The sequence below is a fragment of the Schistocerca serialis genome, chromosome 2, assembly GCF_023864345.2.
Source record: "Schistocerca serialis cubense isolate TAMUIC-IGC-003099 chromosome 2, iqSchSeri2.2, whole genome shotgun sequence".
Lineage (NCBI taxonomy): Eukaryota > Metazoa > Arthropoda > Insecta > Orthoptera > Acrididae > Schistocerca > Schistocerca serialis.
The window spans coordinates 878,882,998-878,898,886 of NC_064639.1; the positions used below are offsets into that span (position 1 = coordinate 878,882,998).

At 40.5% G+C, this 15,889-nt stretch overlaps 1 protein-coding gene across 1 annotated transcript in view; it reads left to right on the forward strand.

Annotated features, from left to right (window-relative positions):
• Positions 1-13,625, forward strand: part of LOC126458210 (kielin/chordin-like protein) — a 53,834-nt gene extending 40,209 nt beyond the window's left edge. The window contains exons 6-8 of the mRNA XM_050095104.1: positions 1,205-1,336; positions 7,031-7,084; positions 13,300-13,625. Coding sequence (XP_049951061.1) covers positions 1,205-1,336; positions 7,031-7,084; positions 13,300-13,445 — 332 coding nt within the window. The 3' untranslated portion in view covers positions 13,446-13,625. The remainder of the gene's footprint in view (positions 1-1,204; positions 1,337-7,030; positions 7,085-13,299) is intronic.
• Positions 13,626-15,889: the final 2,264 nt, after the last annotated feature.

Genomic DNA, 15,889 nt, shown 5'->3' on the forward strand with positions numbered 1-15,889 from the left:
ATGACTGCAGCTCCCAAGACCGCTCGGCTAATCCCGCGCGGCTGTCCTCAAAACCCCAAGCGTAAATTTAATTTGAGGTGTATCTGAAGGAGAACTGTTAAAAGGTAAACTGAAAACTGACCTGAAACTATGTAAAACACTTCACTAATATTTGTCTACAGTAGATTAATTGTATCGATGCCCTTCAATAATGTCGGTTGACAGTTGACAGTGTGATTGCAGAAATGTTCGTGCGGCAGCTTCCTACCTGAGACGACTGCAGCAAGATCTCTGGCGCCGACGCTCTGTTGTCTCGCCGATCGCCTGTCCGTCAGAATACACGATAAATAAAAACTCACTAATCCTAACAGAATACGGGGCAAGGTTAAGCGAGTTAATTTAATAGCGAGAACGGAGGTTTCGAAAACAACAGTGGACAATTGCCGAACACCAACACCGACTTGCAGCCCGTCTGTTTATTTTTCACTTCACCAAAAGTAAGTGAGGAGCGCGGCCCTTCCACAGATTCCAATACAGTTTTGAGTGTACCAAACCAGACTATAGTCAGCTCACTGCTCCAAACGAAGACAGTCCGTTTCGCCCGTAATATTCAGTTTATCTCGTAGTTGCAACGTAATATAGCTCACCATCGTTCCTCAACTGTTCCTTCCTAGCGTTATTCACAGATATCAATTTTGCTAAAGGGTCTAAGCTCCTAAAATTACAACAAAATTACATAAATACTTGGAATTAAGATTAGATAATAAGTAAAAACATTGATTATGCGTAATACATCACATTGGATTTGCATACAAAAAATTATTACAGTTTAAAATAAGCAATGTTAACAGTTAGGCAGTTCTAATCCATTATTTCGAAGTTCAGTAAGCCGCTAGTAATGATCGGTTGTATAGTGTAGCAGATTTCTGGAAACTAGACAGTTTATAGCTATCCTCAAAAAGGGGAAACTAATTTCTGCATCTCAGATTCTACGAATAAACATATTTTTCAATGCTGAAGACTCAGCGGTGCTAGGCCTTCCGCCTGAAGTACATGGGAATGTTTTTACTAAAGTAAGCTTTCAGAACAGAGTACTCAAAACAGCATTTGTCTCCAAAGTTAAAGCACAGACATGAAGGTGCTGGTATTGCCAGTAAATATCTTTCAGTTTTCGATGAGTTTTCTAGCGTCATTAAATTCCTAACAAGCTAACGCTCTTTTGCAGGAACCTTGGATGGACCCTGGTGTAAGAAGGAGGTCTGTGAGTATTCCCTCTTTCGCAGACCGTCTGAAATTGCAAAATGTGCTCCGATATTCCGTGAGGATGACAACTGTTGTGCTTACAGATTTCACTGCCGTAAGTATTGCAACTTACTTTGCGGTAATTTCCTGTACTAAAAAATTAACGATTAAGTTTCAAAAGACACTTTATACACGTTTGTAAATGAAGTGCATTTTAATATGATTCAGTGATTCACAGAGTGACCGCTGAAAATGTTTCGCGATTGCTTTGATGCGAGAATTTTACTGTACCCAAGCTGAAGCTTTCGAGATCCGTTGCTTTAACTGCGATTCAGACGCTTTCACTAGACCAAATTAGTTCGGTGTCCCAACCGACAACGGACGCTCGACACTCGGCAACAGTTCTAAGTGAAACTCCCGACAGCACATACCCCCCCCCCTCCCCCCCCCCCCCCCCCCACCAGCCAGATTAAGTGGTAGGATGGCCGAGCGGACAGTCCGTCAAAAACTGGACACAGATCAAGCATGAAAACAGGGAGAAGGTGTACTGACGTGTGAAAAAAAAAGCAAAATAGAAAAAGCAAACCGTCCAGTTTTAAAAAGTCAGTGTCGAGCAAAGCGTAGGAGCGAAGTCGTCGTGGTTCAGTGATCACGGTACTGGACTACAAAACGGACGAGCCGCGTTCGGAACACCTGTGTGCTGATTATTTATTTCACGACATTATGAACTGTCCGTCCGGTTACTAAAATGTGCGTTCTTTTTCTGTAGTGTTGGCAGATGTCATAATATAAAATGGTTGTAGAATGTACCGTAAGTCTAGTGGTAAGAATACTTAACGACGCAAGTAAATGTGAGAGCAGCTGCGGTAGCACATAGTATCTCACATAAATGAAAACAACAAATAATCGGGTGTGCACTGTGTTACAACAAAGAAATTCAAGAATGAAAACTTTCGAAGCGGCGCACTTCAAAAACGTTAAAAACATATGTTTTGACACAGCACAGAAAAACTGTGTGGCTGTGAAACTGTTGCATTAATTTGGTGCAGGTTGTGTGACAAACTGTTGTGTTTACCCCATTTCCTTGGGAGTGATCACATTCACATTCGTACAAACACCTAAATCGGTCAAGGAGGCATATTCCACTCACTTACCAGGCGCAAAAATTAGGTGCATCGGTAAGAGATACCTGTCAAATGACACATGTACTGTCACTAATGCCGTGTATGACACACCAGACGTGTTTTCCGGTGGAGGATTCGGTTGAATTGTCGGCTTGTCATCAAAGATTTCTGGTTCTCATTCGAAAGCCACTTCCTTTCCGTTGCTAATAGAGTAGTTGTACAGAATCAGTTTCCATTACAGGTCCCTTCCTTACACCTTGCTGTTGCAAACGGACGTTACACCACGATACAGACACAAATTTGAATACAGCGAAAAAAAATAGTATTGGCACGAGGGAACTTCGACCACAGTTTGCCCGATTAGTGCCCCGACACAGTCACCCCTTTTATAAACCTCATTTTCTTCGTTATTGGTCGTTGCATTTGTTCGAGGCGGACGTCACATGATACCCGTTCAAGTTCAAAATTCCTCCATTCACTCCGTTTTTATCAAAGATGGCAGCTAATGCTCTAACCGAACACACTGAGCTACCGTGCCAGCTACTACTCAACCACGACGTCACTGCTCTTCTACGCTATTATGTATTGCACAGTGGACGGCCCTTGGACACTGTCTGTATTCTGCATTTTTTTTTTTTTTTTTGCACAGTTCAGTACACTTTCTTCCTGTTTTCATGCTTAATCCATGTTCAGTTTTTGAAGGTCTGTTCAGTGGCCCATCTTACCACTAAATCTGAGGGAGAACGAAGGGGAGGTTCCCTTGTGAAGAGTTCGTTTGTAATTCCGCAGCAACAACTGGCGTTAGCGATTTCGCTAAGAGCCGAAAACCCGGAAGTACATAAATAGGAGAGTATGGCGGCAAAATCCCTGGTTCTTCTTCTGTTTGTTGGGTAAATAGTGGACTCAATCATCTCTGCAGTACTATTTGCTTTAAAGTAATACTACAGAACACGCTCATACCAGGGCAAACAGCAACGCTGAAGAAACCTGTCACCACGATCTTTCACCCTGCTGTAGGGATGCCTCAAGGCTCTGTCCTGTCCTCCCTCCTTTGCAGCAAGTCACCTCAAACATTCAGAAATCATCACCTCCCACCAATCTCCTGCGGTATGCCGACAGCACCGCCTACCTAGCTACGCACCACACCTCCTAATTCTCCCACGCCTCCCTCCAACGCCACTTGTGTCTCCCGGTCGAGTAAGTGGGAAATGCAAGTCACTCCAAGGAAAAGCCAAGTTACTGTCTTTAGTCGCGCAGCTCTGTGATTCTATCGTTCAGTTTTCCACCTCTCCCTCTACAACCAACCCAATTCTTTGCCTAACGTATAATTTAGAACTACATTCTGATATAAAACTCACATGGAATGCTTATCTCCTAGCAGTAGAACACAACGGCCGAAACCTGCTACAAGTTCTAACTACTTGGGACCCACATCATTCTATCATTACCCTCATCCGGCCCATACTAACAATTTCAACACTACCTGGGAGTCTGCCTCCCCTAAATTGTACAAATCCCTTCACACCATGGAATGATACTCCATCTTGTCTTCCAATTGCTCCAGACTTCCCCAACGCACATCCTACGCCAACTTCCACGACTTCTCATGTCGGAGCGCCTTCTCACCCACTACATAAATCGTAAAGCCCATTCTCAGCACTCAGTATTCTATCAACTAATCACCAATACATGTATTCCGCAGCAGCACTAAATACATATACCAGCTTGCACGCACCTTCAGACATTACCCGTTCTCTCCCGCAGGAATTTCAACCAACTCTCAGTACCAGACCTGGTCACACCTCTGCACGTCACACCATCCTACCATTTTCATGAAAACGAACAGATGACACACCCTTACTGTGGGACGCATGCCGCGATATTTGCTACGCTAACAGGTGCCCACACGATTTTGTTTTACAGAAAAATCCTGGGAAAACACATTAGGTCATCAGACAGGGGAAAATGGGTTGCAGAAGATCTACTAGAGGCTGTGAGACTAGTCGAAGAGCAAGGTATAACTAAAAGGAAAGCAGCTCGAATGAAAAATATACCAGAACGAACATTAAGGAGGAGAATTGCTAAGCACAATTTAAAGAAAAAAAAAGATGTGGACTATTATCATACTTGGGTGAAGATGCACAAAGGAAATTAGTTGCCCATGTAAAGAAATTGCAAACATATAGTTCTGCTTCCAGATCATCAGATATCAGGCAAATTGCTTTCGATTTATCTGATCATATGGGATTGAAAAATAAATTCAATCAAGAAAAGAAACGTGTAGGGGAAAATTCGCAATTCTCATTTTTACATAGAACGCAATGCAGGCTTAAGTGTCAGAAAAGCACAAGGGGTGTCTGTTGCCAGAGCGACTGGAGTGAACAGAGACGATGTCAGTTCTTACTTTGATCTATTACCAAAACCATTGTGAGAAAACGGGAGTTTGGATAAACCATATAGTATCTAGCACGTAGACGAAACTCGTCTACAACCAAACAATTAGCGTGGGAAGATTGTGGCGGCAAATGGAGGCAGGTATGTCCATGTTATTACTTCTGCTGAAAATGGAGAGACAATAACACTTATTGATTGCTCTAACGGCAAGGGAAATTTCGTACCACCTAACTGAATTTGCAAAGGGGTAAATAAAAAACAAGACGCTGAAGACAACATGCCCCCAGGATCAAATGTTGTTACGCGAAGAGGATCCGCTTATGTGAACACTGATATTCTGATGGATTTGTTCAAAAACAATTTTCTTCCTATACAGGCACCTGGCCCTGCTATACTTCTGCTAGATGATCATGATGTCCCTCATATTAATTCTGTCATCCTCTTTGGTCCAGCTGTTGGAAACAAAGTGTCGGTAGTTTGTTTGTCTAGTCATACTTTTTACAGCCACTAGGCGATCATTTTTCAAGCCGATAAAATTTTGCTATAAAGAGACTTTTCATTCACGGATTGTATCTAAGGCAAGGAAAATCGGAAGAATTACAAGGCAGCAGTATGGAGAGTTGCTCTTGAGAGCATGGACTCGTGCTGCAATTGTCCAGTTTGGTTTATCCGGATTCAGAGTTACTGGAATTACTACGCTTGATAGAGCAGTAATTGCGAACCATGTCAAGGTTTCAGACTTTAATAATACTGAGACTGAACTGCCAACTATTGAAGATGTCTCTAATCATTTGACTCCAGATCATCCATCAACATCAACGTCTGAAACAAACTTGTTCACAGGACACTCTTCTACTTGCAAACATTGCACAAATTTGGCTACTGTTCGATCAACTGCACACGGCAACTGCAGTGTAAATGACAGCCACTCCTCATGTAGAAACTCCATCAAAATTGCTGGAACAGATTTCACCTGTTCCTGCACTACCTCAGAGAAGTAAATCCAAAAGAAAACGGTCAGTAATGAACGTAAGATGCGACGAGTTTATAGCAACAGAAAGAAAAAAAAATCGCTGAAGAAAAGAAGACAGAGAAAGCTTGTGCACAGAAAAGTGTAGCAGCTAACAGAAGAAAAATTCCCAAAACCAGAGGAAGAAGAGGATGATAATATTTCCCTGCACAATAGTTCCTCTGATGAACTAAATTTTGAAAAAAGAAAAACGAATGAGTAGACTGTCTTGAATTTTATCAAGAAACGTCGTCTGACACTGATTGGATTCAACATGTAGGATTCTCTAGATGGCTTTATGTCTTTTGGAATCGGTCCCCTGTCCCACGCTTCTGCGGCATCTTGCCCGTCATTTAATATTTTCTTTAAACTGACAAGCCGTTGTATATCATGACAATGTTCCTTTTGTTACAAAGGTTTTTCTAATACGATAATTTCTGTCACAATATACGCTGTTCAAACCATCAATCTTGCCGAAGTTTACTGCGATTGAAATGTATGTATATTGATAAAAATAAATTCGAAAAAAAATATGCGGCATCTGTCTCGCGTTTACCTTACACTCAGCTGCTGTTCGGGGTACTGTAGCGTATGTAAAATGATTGTGACAAACATGTATCCAACCTTTTCCATAAGATACATACAAGAAAATATACTTACGATCTGGAACCTATGTCGTACGATGATAAAGTTTCGTAAAAAATAAAGCGTAAACTTTTGTATTAAACATTTACTGAATTTTCCGTCGGTGCTTTACAGAATACTTACAAAAGCGACAAAATGTTTACGTAGGATACATAAGAGAAATATTAAAACAATTACATTAATAAAAAGGGGGGTAAGCAAAGAAAGTTTTCAAGTGGAGATACATATAACAAATGGTGAGAAGTGAAATTTGTTTTTTTTTTTTTTTGACTGAATGTAAAAATTCACTTTGTACGTCATATGGATGGTTCTCTGCTAGAAGACTATCAGCAAAGGTCCAATATTTCTTCTGGAAATTAAATCTGTGTAAGTCGCGCACACTATGTCTGTGTTTGTGACATTCAGTTGTCACCTGAAGATGGATTGAGAAGCCGAAAGCCGCTTGGTGATAAAAAAAAAAATTTTGTAGAACATTAGGAAGTGTTTCCTCTTTAATATTCTTTTTCATTTAGTATGTAAAATGTAGAATATTTCAAGAATAATCAGCAGATGAATTAATTAAAATGCAGAGATCTCTAGGAAAGCTTTTTGGGTGCAACAACGGATTAAATTTATCATTGGATCTTCTTTCTTACAGCTTCAGAAGACGATAACGTGGTGAGAGGCTCAGAATCTACAACAGCGAATCAAGGTCAGTCAGTCTCTTTTTAAAATTTGCTATAATGGTTCGAGTTGCGCTTACATATTACTTCACGTTGCTGTCTTAGCGTAATACAATTGGTCTTCGCCAACAATCACTAACTGCCAAATTCAGTAGCCAACGTTGTAGATTTAAAACTCTCTTTGTTATGATACCAGTTGAAACGTCAAGCAACTGCTTAGTCATCTACGTTAGTGAGTGACTATCTCGGAACAACGATTCTGGTACCATTCGGAGGTTGCCTTTGTAACCGCCTCCATGGGAAACAAAAATTTGGTTTTCATATTACACGTAATTATTAACCGAAATTAAAAGTTTAGAATACCGACATGATCTAGTCATTAAGAGGTGTAATCTCACGTTGGAAGTTTAACACAGTAAGTCAAGTATTGCAGTTAGAAACTGTGCGTTTGTTTTGAGGCAGCGTAAATGACAGCGCACAATTACCGCGACTTTATTCATCCAGTTTCTGGACAATGAGAGTACTTAGCGACATTCAGTAAACTCTTCACATAATTTGAAACATTTAAGAAACTATTCGTCGCTGAAACCCTCCATAAAACGATAGAAAGGAAAAAAAAACCTTACGCCTACCACACTTTCGTTGTTAGCGCAGTAAATCTTCATTGTCAGGCATGACGTTTTAACTGATTGCTTCCTTACAACCAAGTCCATTCGTAAGGTATTTCGCAGACAGTATCCACATATTCCATTGAATTTATCTGCGAAATTATATCATTATACTACACATAGTTCAGGAGATACAACACCAGAAACATTAAGATGCGCGAAAAAACTGACTTTTGGTTAAAATGGAGCGTAAATTTCCCGCACTGTATTCATTCAGTGGATCATAATCAGAGCACTTAGCGACTTCCTAGTAACTTTAAGCATAATTTAAAACTTTCCTAATCTTTTTTCTAAACTTTTTCTCGCTTACATAATTAACATCAAATATTTAATATACTGAGTCATTTGTAAAATAATCAGAGATTTGAACAGGGGTTCGATTCTGTAAACCAATCGAGGGTTTAGCGGTTAATTAGGTTCCACTAAGAATCCGTCCTCATGCTGAGATTTTCGGTTTTTATTTTCTCGCTCTGCATGTCTCTAAGGACATTCTGAGCCTTCGTAAGAATATTAAAAGATAAATCGTTCCTCCATGGTCCGTACAAAAGGGTGTACAGTATTGTTCTAGAATCTGAGGCACTGAAAGATTTCTGAGCATTCCCTTTTTAGTGACATACACTGTTTAAACATGTACGCAAGATTACTGGGTAATGGATGCTGCCATCTGTTGAGGAGTACCTGACGTGAATGAGAGACGATGACGATCCCATCAAAGAGACGCTGTACAAGATGGGAAAAGTGGCCTCCTACATTAGCAACCGTACATCGCTATCCTTAAGCGGCTTAGAGGACGTTCGCGCGAAACCTGTATCTGGATGTCTGGACTGGGGATTTTAAATGGCGCGTCCTCCGCGCCACGTGGCTCGGTTACAACTCCGCTATTACACAGTCAACACACGTAATTGATTCAGACGCGTTACTGATAGGTACTTGAGTGTTTCATAAAATTTCCGACGTGCAGCTGCATAAAATTCACTTCTTCTTCTAATATTTTGGCTGTATACTGTCCAGCCATCTTCACAGTGAACCGACGTGACCAACGCTGCAGCACTTGCTCCATCCTTTTAAACCCGCGGACCGCGCCACTGCGCATGTGGCCACAGATACACAGGGCGCCAGAGACGTTGATTGGCGACAAAGAGGTACAACAGATGTGTGAAATTACATCTACAGCTGCATGGTCAATCCACATGGTGACATCGATGTTTCACTGCGAGCTGCACAGTTGCGTCATCTTTGTGAATTTATTACAGTAAGTGCCGGATTTCATGATTTTCTCAAGCTGAAGCCGCTGTCTCTATTAACTAAATTCGACGCCAACGGAATTAAAATTGCTTCTTTTACTACTGAATCGCAGAATGCTGAAGTCGAGGCTAAAATTTCTACGCTATTGTACACCGCAGAGTGCCCAGTGTCAATACAATGCTCTACCACTGCCGATTTATTAGGTTGTAACGGACGGGTGTACCTGCGGTGCTCTGTGCACCTGTCATGGACTGTATGCGTCGTCTGCCTGATGCATGAACGGCCACACTCACAGAGGATCTTGTAAATCGCAAGCTTACGAAGCATCAAATCATGCTTATCGGAACCCAGGATCGCTTCTGTCTTCGGTGGAGAGTGAAAGCTACTTTCACTTGGGTTTGCTGAGGATCCGACCTATTTTTGACGATAGACTTCCGACGTATGGCACAAAAACCATGGATGTAGAACTTTCCGTGACTCTGCAGTCCTTACGTCCGCTGTTGGTTTCATTCAGTGTGCCTTACGTATCTGCTAAGGAGAATATCTGTTGGCTTGAAAAATCCTTCTCAAGTGTAGAAGCTCGTCCTCCAGATTGCTCTCGTCAGCAATGACATGTGCCGTGTGTACCAGGGCTGGGCTCACTCTGAAGATGGCTGGATGGTACACAGCCCAAATGTTACAAGAAGAAGTGAAATTTATGCGGCTGCACGCCCGAATTAGTGGAACAACCATTGCGCCTAGGAAATATGAAGATGCACGTGAAGCAACTGAGTGTGCACTGAGGGCATGTAATCACATCTGAATATTACGCGGTTACCTCTCGTGATGGCATCATTATAGATGTGCGTAAGGTTCTGAGTATTTACATGTAGTTGTTATTTACCCCGGCAGACGAAATATGGGGTCATCCTCTAATCAGACTAACCACTCTCCATTGTATCTTCTCCAAAAACGTTTCCTAATGACATCATTCTGTATGCTATCTGAATTTTCAGGTACCATATTGATATCGTGTAGGTTATGGAAGAAGATGGCACTGACGTGAGACAGGGAACTCGTACCGTGTTGGACTGAGGCTCAAATACCAGCCTAGCCATCAAGATGTAGGTGAACCGCGATTGCTCTGAATCTCTTTAGACAAATGCAGGGATTGTTCCAGTGAAAGGGCGTGGCCCATTTTCTTCCTCGTCCTTCCACAGTCCGAGCATATGCTCCGTCACTAATAACCTCCTAAGCAACGGGACGTTAAGAAAAAAAAATTCTCCTTCCTTCGCTCCTATAATTTTTTCTCAACGAATGTTTCATGTTGTGTATCGTTGGCTAAAACGGTATGTAATGTAAAACAATTAGTGACGCATGCAGTGGAGGGCTGATATTTGTGGACACAGTAAAATGTCGGTCCTATGGAGAAAGCGTGTGAAAACATTTGTAGATTTAGAAAACTCAGAGAGACTTCCTCTTCGGAAAAGACTTTCGTTCACCGCAGAAGTTATTTGTGCTAACAGGATACCTTTGAGCTCGAACGCTCGAAATAGCACGAAACACTCGATCATAAGAAAACAATGACCTAGGTCATTTCCATGCACAAGTTGCATTCTAGCATGAGTGACAAATTAATAGAGAGACACAAAGTAATATGATAACAATATCGTAGGCGGAAATTATAAATAATTCAGTGACGTCAGTGTATGATTACATTTTCAATCCATAGTGACAAAAATCCTGTGCTTAAAGTAAATTATAATAGCGCAGAAGAGACATATCCAACACACCTGGTAGTGGTTATATTGGTCACCGTTGCGGGATTTTGACGAAGTGGATAAAACAAGTGGGAGAGAACATTGTTCACCCTTCAATTGCTTTCGAATTCAAGCAATCCAACACAAAGTAATATGATAACAATATCGTAGGCGGAAATTATAAATAATTCAGTGACGTCAGTGTATGATTACATTTTCAATCCATAGTGACAAAAATCCTGTGCTTAAAGTAAATTATAATAGCGCAGAAGAGACATATCCAACACACCTGGTAGTGGTTATATTGGTCACCGTTGCGGGATTTTGACGAAGTGGATAAAACAAGTGGGAGAGAACATTGTTCACCCTTCAATTGCTTTCGAATTCAAGCAATCCAACATCAAAAGCCACACTAATAATATTTTTAAACTATGATATTGGTATGTCAGTGTCATAACATGCCTTTCGCCAAGCATAGTGAAACATAGGGGTATATTTTGGCGCAGAAAATTGATTGTAAATCACAAAGTGGAGTTGATGAAATAACAATCATGTTTTCTCTTGTGGTTATCTACATTGTAGTTTTACAAAATCAGCACTCAGTTTATACATATTGCCGAAAGAAGTAAACATCAAGGGGTTGGCAATATTTTGTTGTTTTCGGTGGCAATATATTCAGCATAACATTTTGGTTTGGAAAACTTGCATCTAGAAATGAGTGATCCGTATGGCGTGGTCGAAATCACACAGCAATAAGTTCTTTTAACTTGTTACATGTTCCGCAAGGACTGAAGTTAGGAAACGTTTCATGTGTTCATTATTCATTTTTACACTTTTGCTTGCCTCCCCATGAATGTTTCGTGGGCAGGTTGTTTCAAGTTGGTTTGATATATATGGGCCGGAAGTCCATTGTACCTTTTGAAAACCGATTTAGAGCTTGCTTGCTAGTCTGCCTGTCAGTGTTAAAGCCATGTTAATTGTGTAACTGTGGGTAGAGCTATGTACAGACTGCAACACACTAACTGTAGTTTTCCGTCCTCTGTGAGACGGAGTTGGTGATGAAGACATTTCGTGATAGAATTGACTCTGGTCACTTTTCTCTACATTTTCTTTCTCCACACCCTATTCTGCGTCCACAAACTGTTGTGCATTGTAACGTACACTATTCTCGTCTTCTATGCCCTTAGGCGTGCAAATGCAGCTATGTGTCTGGATGAAATGTCGTATACAGCCTTAAGACTGGCGATAAAAGAAATCGAAGCTTTGAAAATATCTGAGTCATCAATTTTAGACAGTCCTAGTGCCCAAATTTGCAGATGCCGATAGTGAACTGCAGATCGATACTACCTCGCACTATCAAACTGCGATGTTTCATGCTCTTTTATAGTTTATAATAGTGGCAGTCTGTTTCCTTCGAAACTAGCTGCTGCTCGCCTTTTGCTAGGCATGTAATTTAAAATTGATCCACTATATGATTTACTTTTAATGCACTCATAGCGCCTGCTTTGTTTGCTACTGGAATTGAAGGCACGATTCTAATAGTCTTCATAAATGTTCTCTAGTCCGGTATCATCTTTATTTTGTAACAGGAGAGGCCTCGACTATTTGGGTGGAGACAGTTCGTACTCACTTCGACTGGACTGTTCCTTTCGCTCTGGAGATGTACGTCTTGTGCTGTTTGAACAGCTCCCTTCAGGTTGAGATTCTTTCTGTTCTTCGAAATCAGTGTATCTATTCAGCGTAACGTGATTTATTTCTGTGGCGTCCCCATTATAACACCTGATTTATTACGTTATATTATATCCCGATTTCAAATCCACATTCACCATGGCCAAAGTTTTTCCGTAAAATTTGGACCGCATTCTTAGGATTAATTCTCTTCATGATACCCCCGGACAAAGTTTGCACAGTAACCCGCACACTCCTGTTGTTTTTTTGACTGAGTGTTAACATAAGCACGGTTTTGTGGGATTCCGAGCGTACTATGCTAAAGGTGTCCCTTGTAACTATTGCATAGAAGCTGGATTAGGAATGTTATTCACATTAGATGGATTTATAGCAAATGGATAATAATTAGAGGCAGTACAGTGGTACCTTTTACATGTTGCTTTCGATACTGAACGTCCCTTGGGCACTTTTTACCTCTATTAGTGTATGGTAGGCTGTCGCAAAAACTGTCCTAGACGATTTTACTGATTCTTACCTCTTGGTATGAAATCATACGTTTAAATTTTACTGTATTCACTGACGAATCAGTTTGAGTTTTGCAGTTTCTACACGAGCAGACGCACTAGATAGAAGCGATTTATTTCATATCTTTGTGACCAGCACACAAGAAAGTCACTAATTTACAGAAACAACTGAAAATCAGTCGCACCTCCATCACCAGTGTAGACACGTTCATCGCCCATTATGCGTTGGTATTAAGTATTTTTTGTTCTTGATGATGTCTGAAGTGCTGTCTTTATTTGTGCATGCGTGCGTGTCTCTGTGTGTGTGTGTGTGTGTGTGTGTGCGCGCGCGCGCGACTGGAACAACTATGCACGTATGAATGGTAAACAATAATACACTCTCCTCTCCGTTACACTGCAGGTGGCCAGTGCTCTTTCGGAGAGCACGAACTGAACGTCGGCGACGAGCTACTTGTTGGCACTGACGGCTGCGTCAAATGCAGATGCGACGTTCCTCCATTCATAACTTGCACGCAGCGTCCTGAATGCGGCGGTTTCTTCCTTTGATACCTTGTACGCAGTGACCAGATCCTGAATGGGACGCAGAAGGTTTTAGTATTTAGTTTTTAGACGTGTGTAAACGAGATTATGAATTACATGTCATATTTCGAAGAAAAATGTTAAACAATGAAATGTAATTACTGTAACAAGAAAAGTGAACTAATAAATCGTAAATGAAGTACTATATTCCCCTGTCTCAATACCACAGTGACGAAGTCATGCAAGACTATACAGGTTTAGTAAATTAACTATAATTTATAGTTCTTCTAAATGGCTGTGTATGTATGTAACCTCCCCACAGAAATATTTAAATTAAAAATATGAACCAAGTGTAACCTCAACACGGAAATAATAATTAAATGATGAACCATGAACCAAGTGTAACCTCTGCACAATAATAATAATTAAATGAATTTTAAATATTGTAACCTCTGAATAAAATTGGCTCCCATTTATAATCTCTGTGCAGAAATGCATTCACATTTTATGTACCCACAAAATTCTTTTCTCATTTAATGTTAAGTTCGAAACAGAAAAATTCCTAAACACCAAAATAAAAAAAAAAAAATTCAGTAACCTGGTAAATTTTATGACGACAGCAACGCTGCGCCTCGGCCCTGCATTCTGAATAAAAAAAATCAAAAATTCTTACCTCAATAAAAACTGCGAATATATCTGCTCTTACCGAAAAAAGTTTTGGCACAGCTCCGTGCAATGCTGGTCTATGCTTTGTGATTCGTGAAAGGAATAATTATTCATTAGATAAAATCTTTAAATTGAAATGAATGCTTTTTTTAAAAAAATTACTTTATATTATAAAAATTATTATTGGGGCATTTTTTTAAGAAGTTGATGACAGTTAATATACATTACTAGATATGCACAAGGCTGCTTCTTTACCTTCTACAATAATACCCATCCTCCAGAGTCTCGACCAGAGCGGACTCCCGACACGCGCACCCAACTACCGACTACTGAAGACTAAACAAGACTACAGAAGACTACTGCCGACTAGCGACAAGCAACAACTAACTACATACTGCTCTCTGGTCAGAGACTCTCCCATGCCTCGCCCATCGCTGGCAACGCATACGTCTTACATAACCCTCCACTCGGGGAGGGGGGGGGGGGCAAGAATTTGGCAGCGATGGTGAGTCAATTGGACTTGCCATCAGCAACAAATTTTTCTTAATTAACTAAGTTTATAATCACAGAATATATACATATACACTCCTGGAAATTGAAATAAGAACACCGTGAATTCATTGTCCCAGGAAGGGGAAACTTTATTGACACATTCCTGGGGTCAGATACATCACATGATCACACTGACAGAACCACAGGCACATAGACACAGGCAACAGAGCATGCACAATGTCGGCACTAGTACAGTGTATATCCACCTTTCGCAGCAATGCAGGCTGCTATTCTCCCATGGAGACGATCATAGAGCAAGTATGGTGGGTCTGACACACCGGTGTCAATGTGTTCTTTTTTCCATTTCCAGGAGTGTATATAAGTGCAGAATATGAAATAAAATATAGTGCACATGCACTGAGTACAGAACATATCAAGCAATGACAAAATGTATACACAATGAGTACAAAACATTAACAAATGGCAAAAGTGCACACGCACTGTAGTACAGAACATATCAGGAAATCACAAAATGTATAGGCAATGACTACAAATAATATTAACAAATGACTTAAAGTGCACACACACTATAGTTCAGATTATATCAGCAAATCACAAAATGCATACGCAATGAATACAAATCATATTAATAAATGACGTAAAGTGCACACGCACAGCTGCTCAGAATATATCAGGAAATCACAAAATGCATACGGAATGAGTACAAATCATATTAACAAATGACATAAAGTGCACACGCACAGTAGCTCAGAATATATCAGGAAATCACAAAATGTATACGGAATGAGTACAAATCATATTAACAAATGACAAAAAGTGCACACGCACTGTAGTTCAGAATATATACTAACTAATGACATAAAGTGCACATGCACTGTAGTTTTTTTACTATTTTACAAGAACTAGGATAGGAAAGGGAAGGATTGCATCATGGTTGTAGCACATTAGGTTGCACGCAGCTGCACTGAAAGTCCATATCTTTCTACAGAAGCACAACACCAAGTGAGACAACCTGAAGTTCTTTTCCCTGAAGTATTAATCAGTGTAGCCAAGACACTGAAATGTCGTATTAATATTCCATGTTATCATTTTGGTAGTACATTAGGTACACCAAACAGTGGGACCATAATAACATCTCCATTGCTCAAGGTGGTGGACAGCATGTCATGTCAACACCACATTCTTGTACGGTACACCAACGTAGAATTAGTGCAAAAACCAAATATAGTGCTCCATGAGCATGAGAATAGATAGGACAAACGGATATTGCAGTAATTTCTGGTAATTAGGTG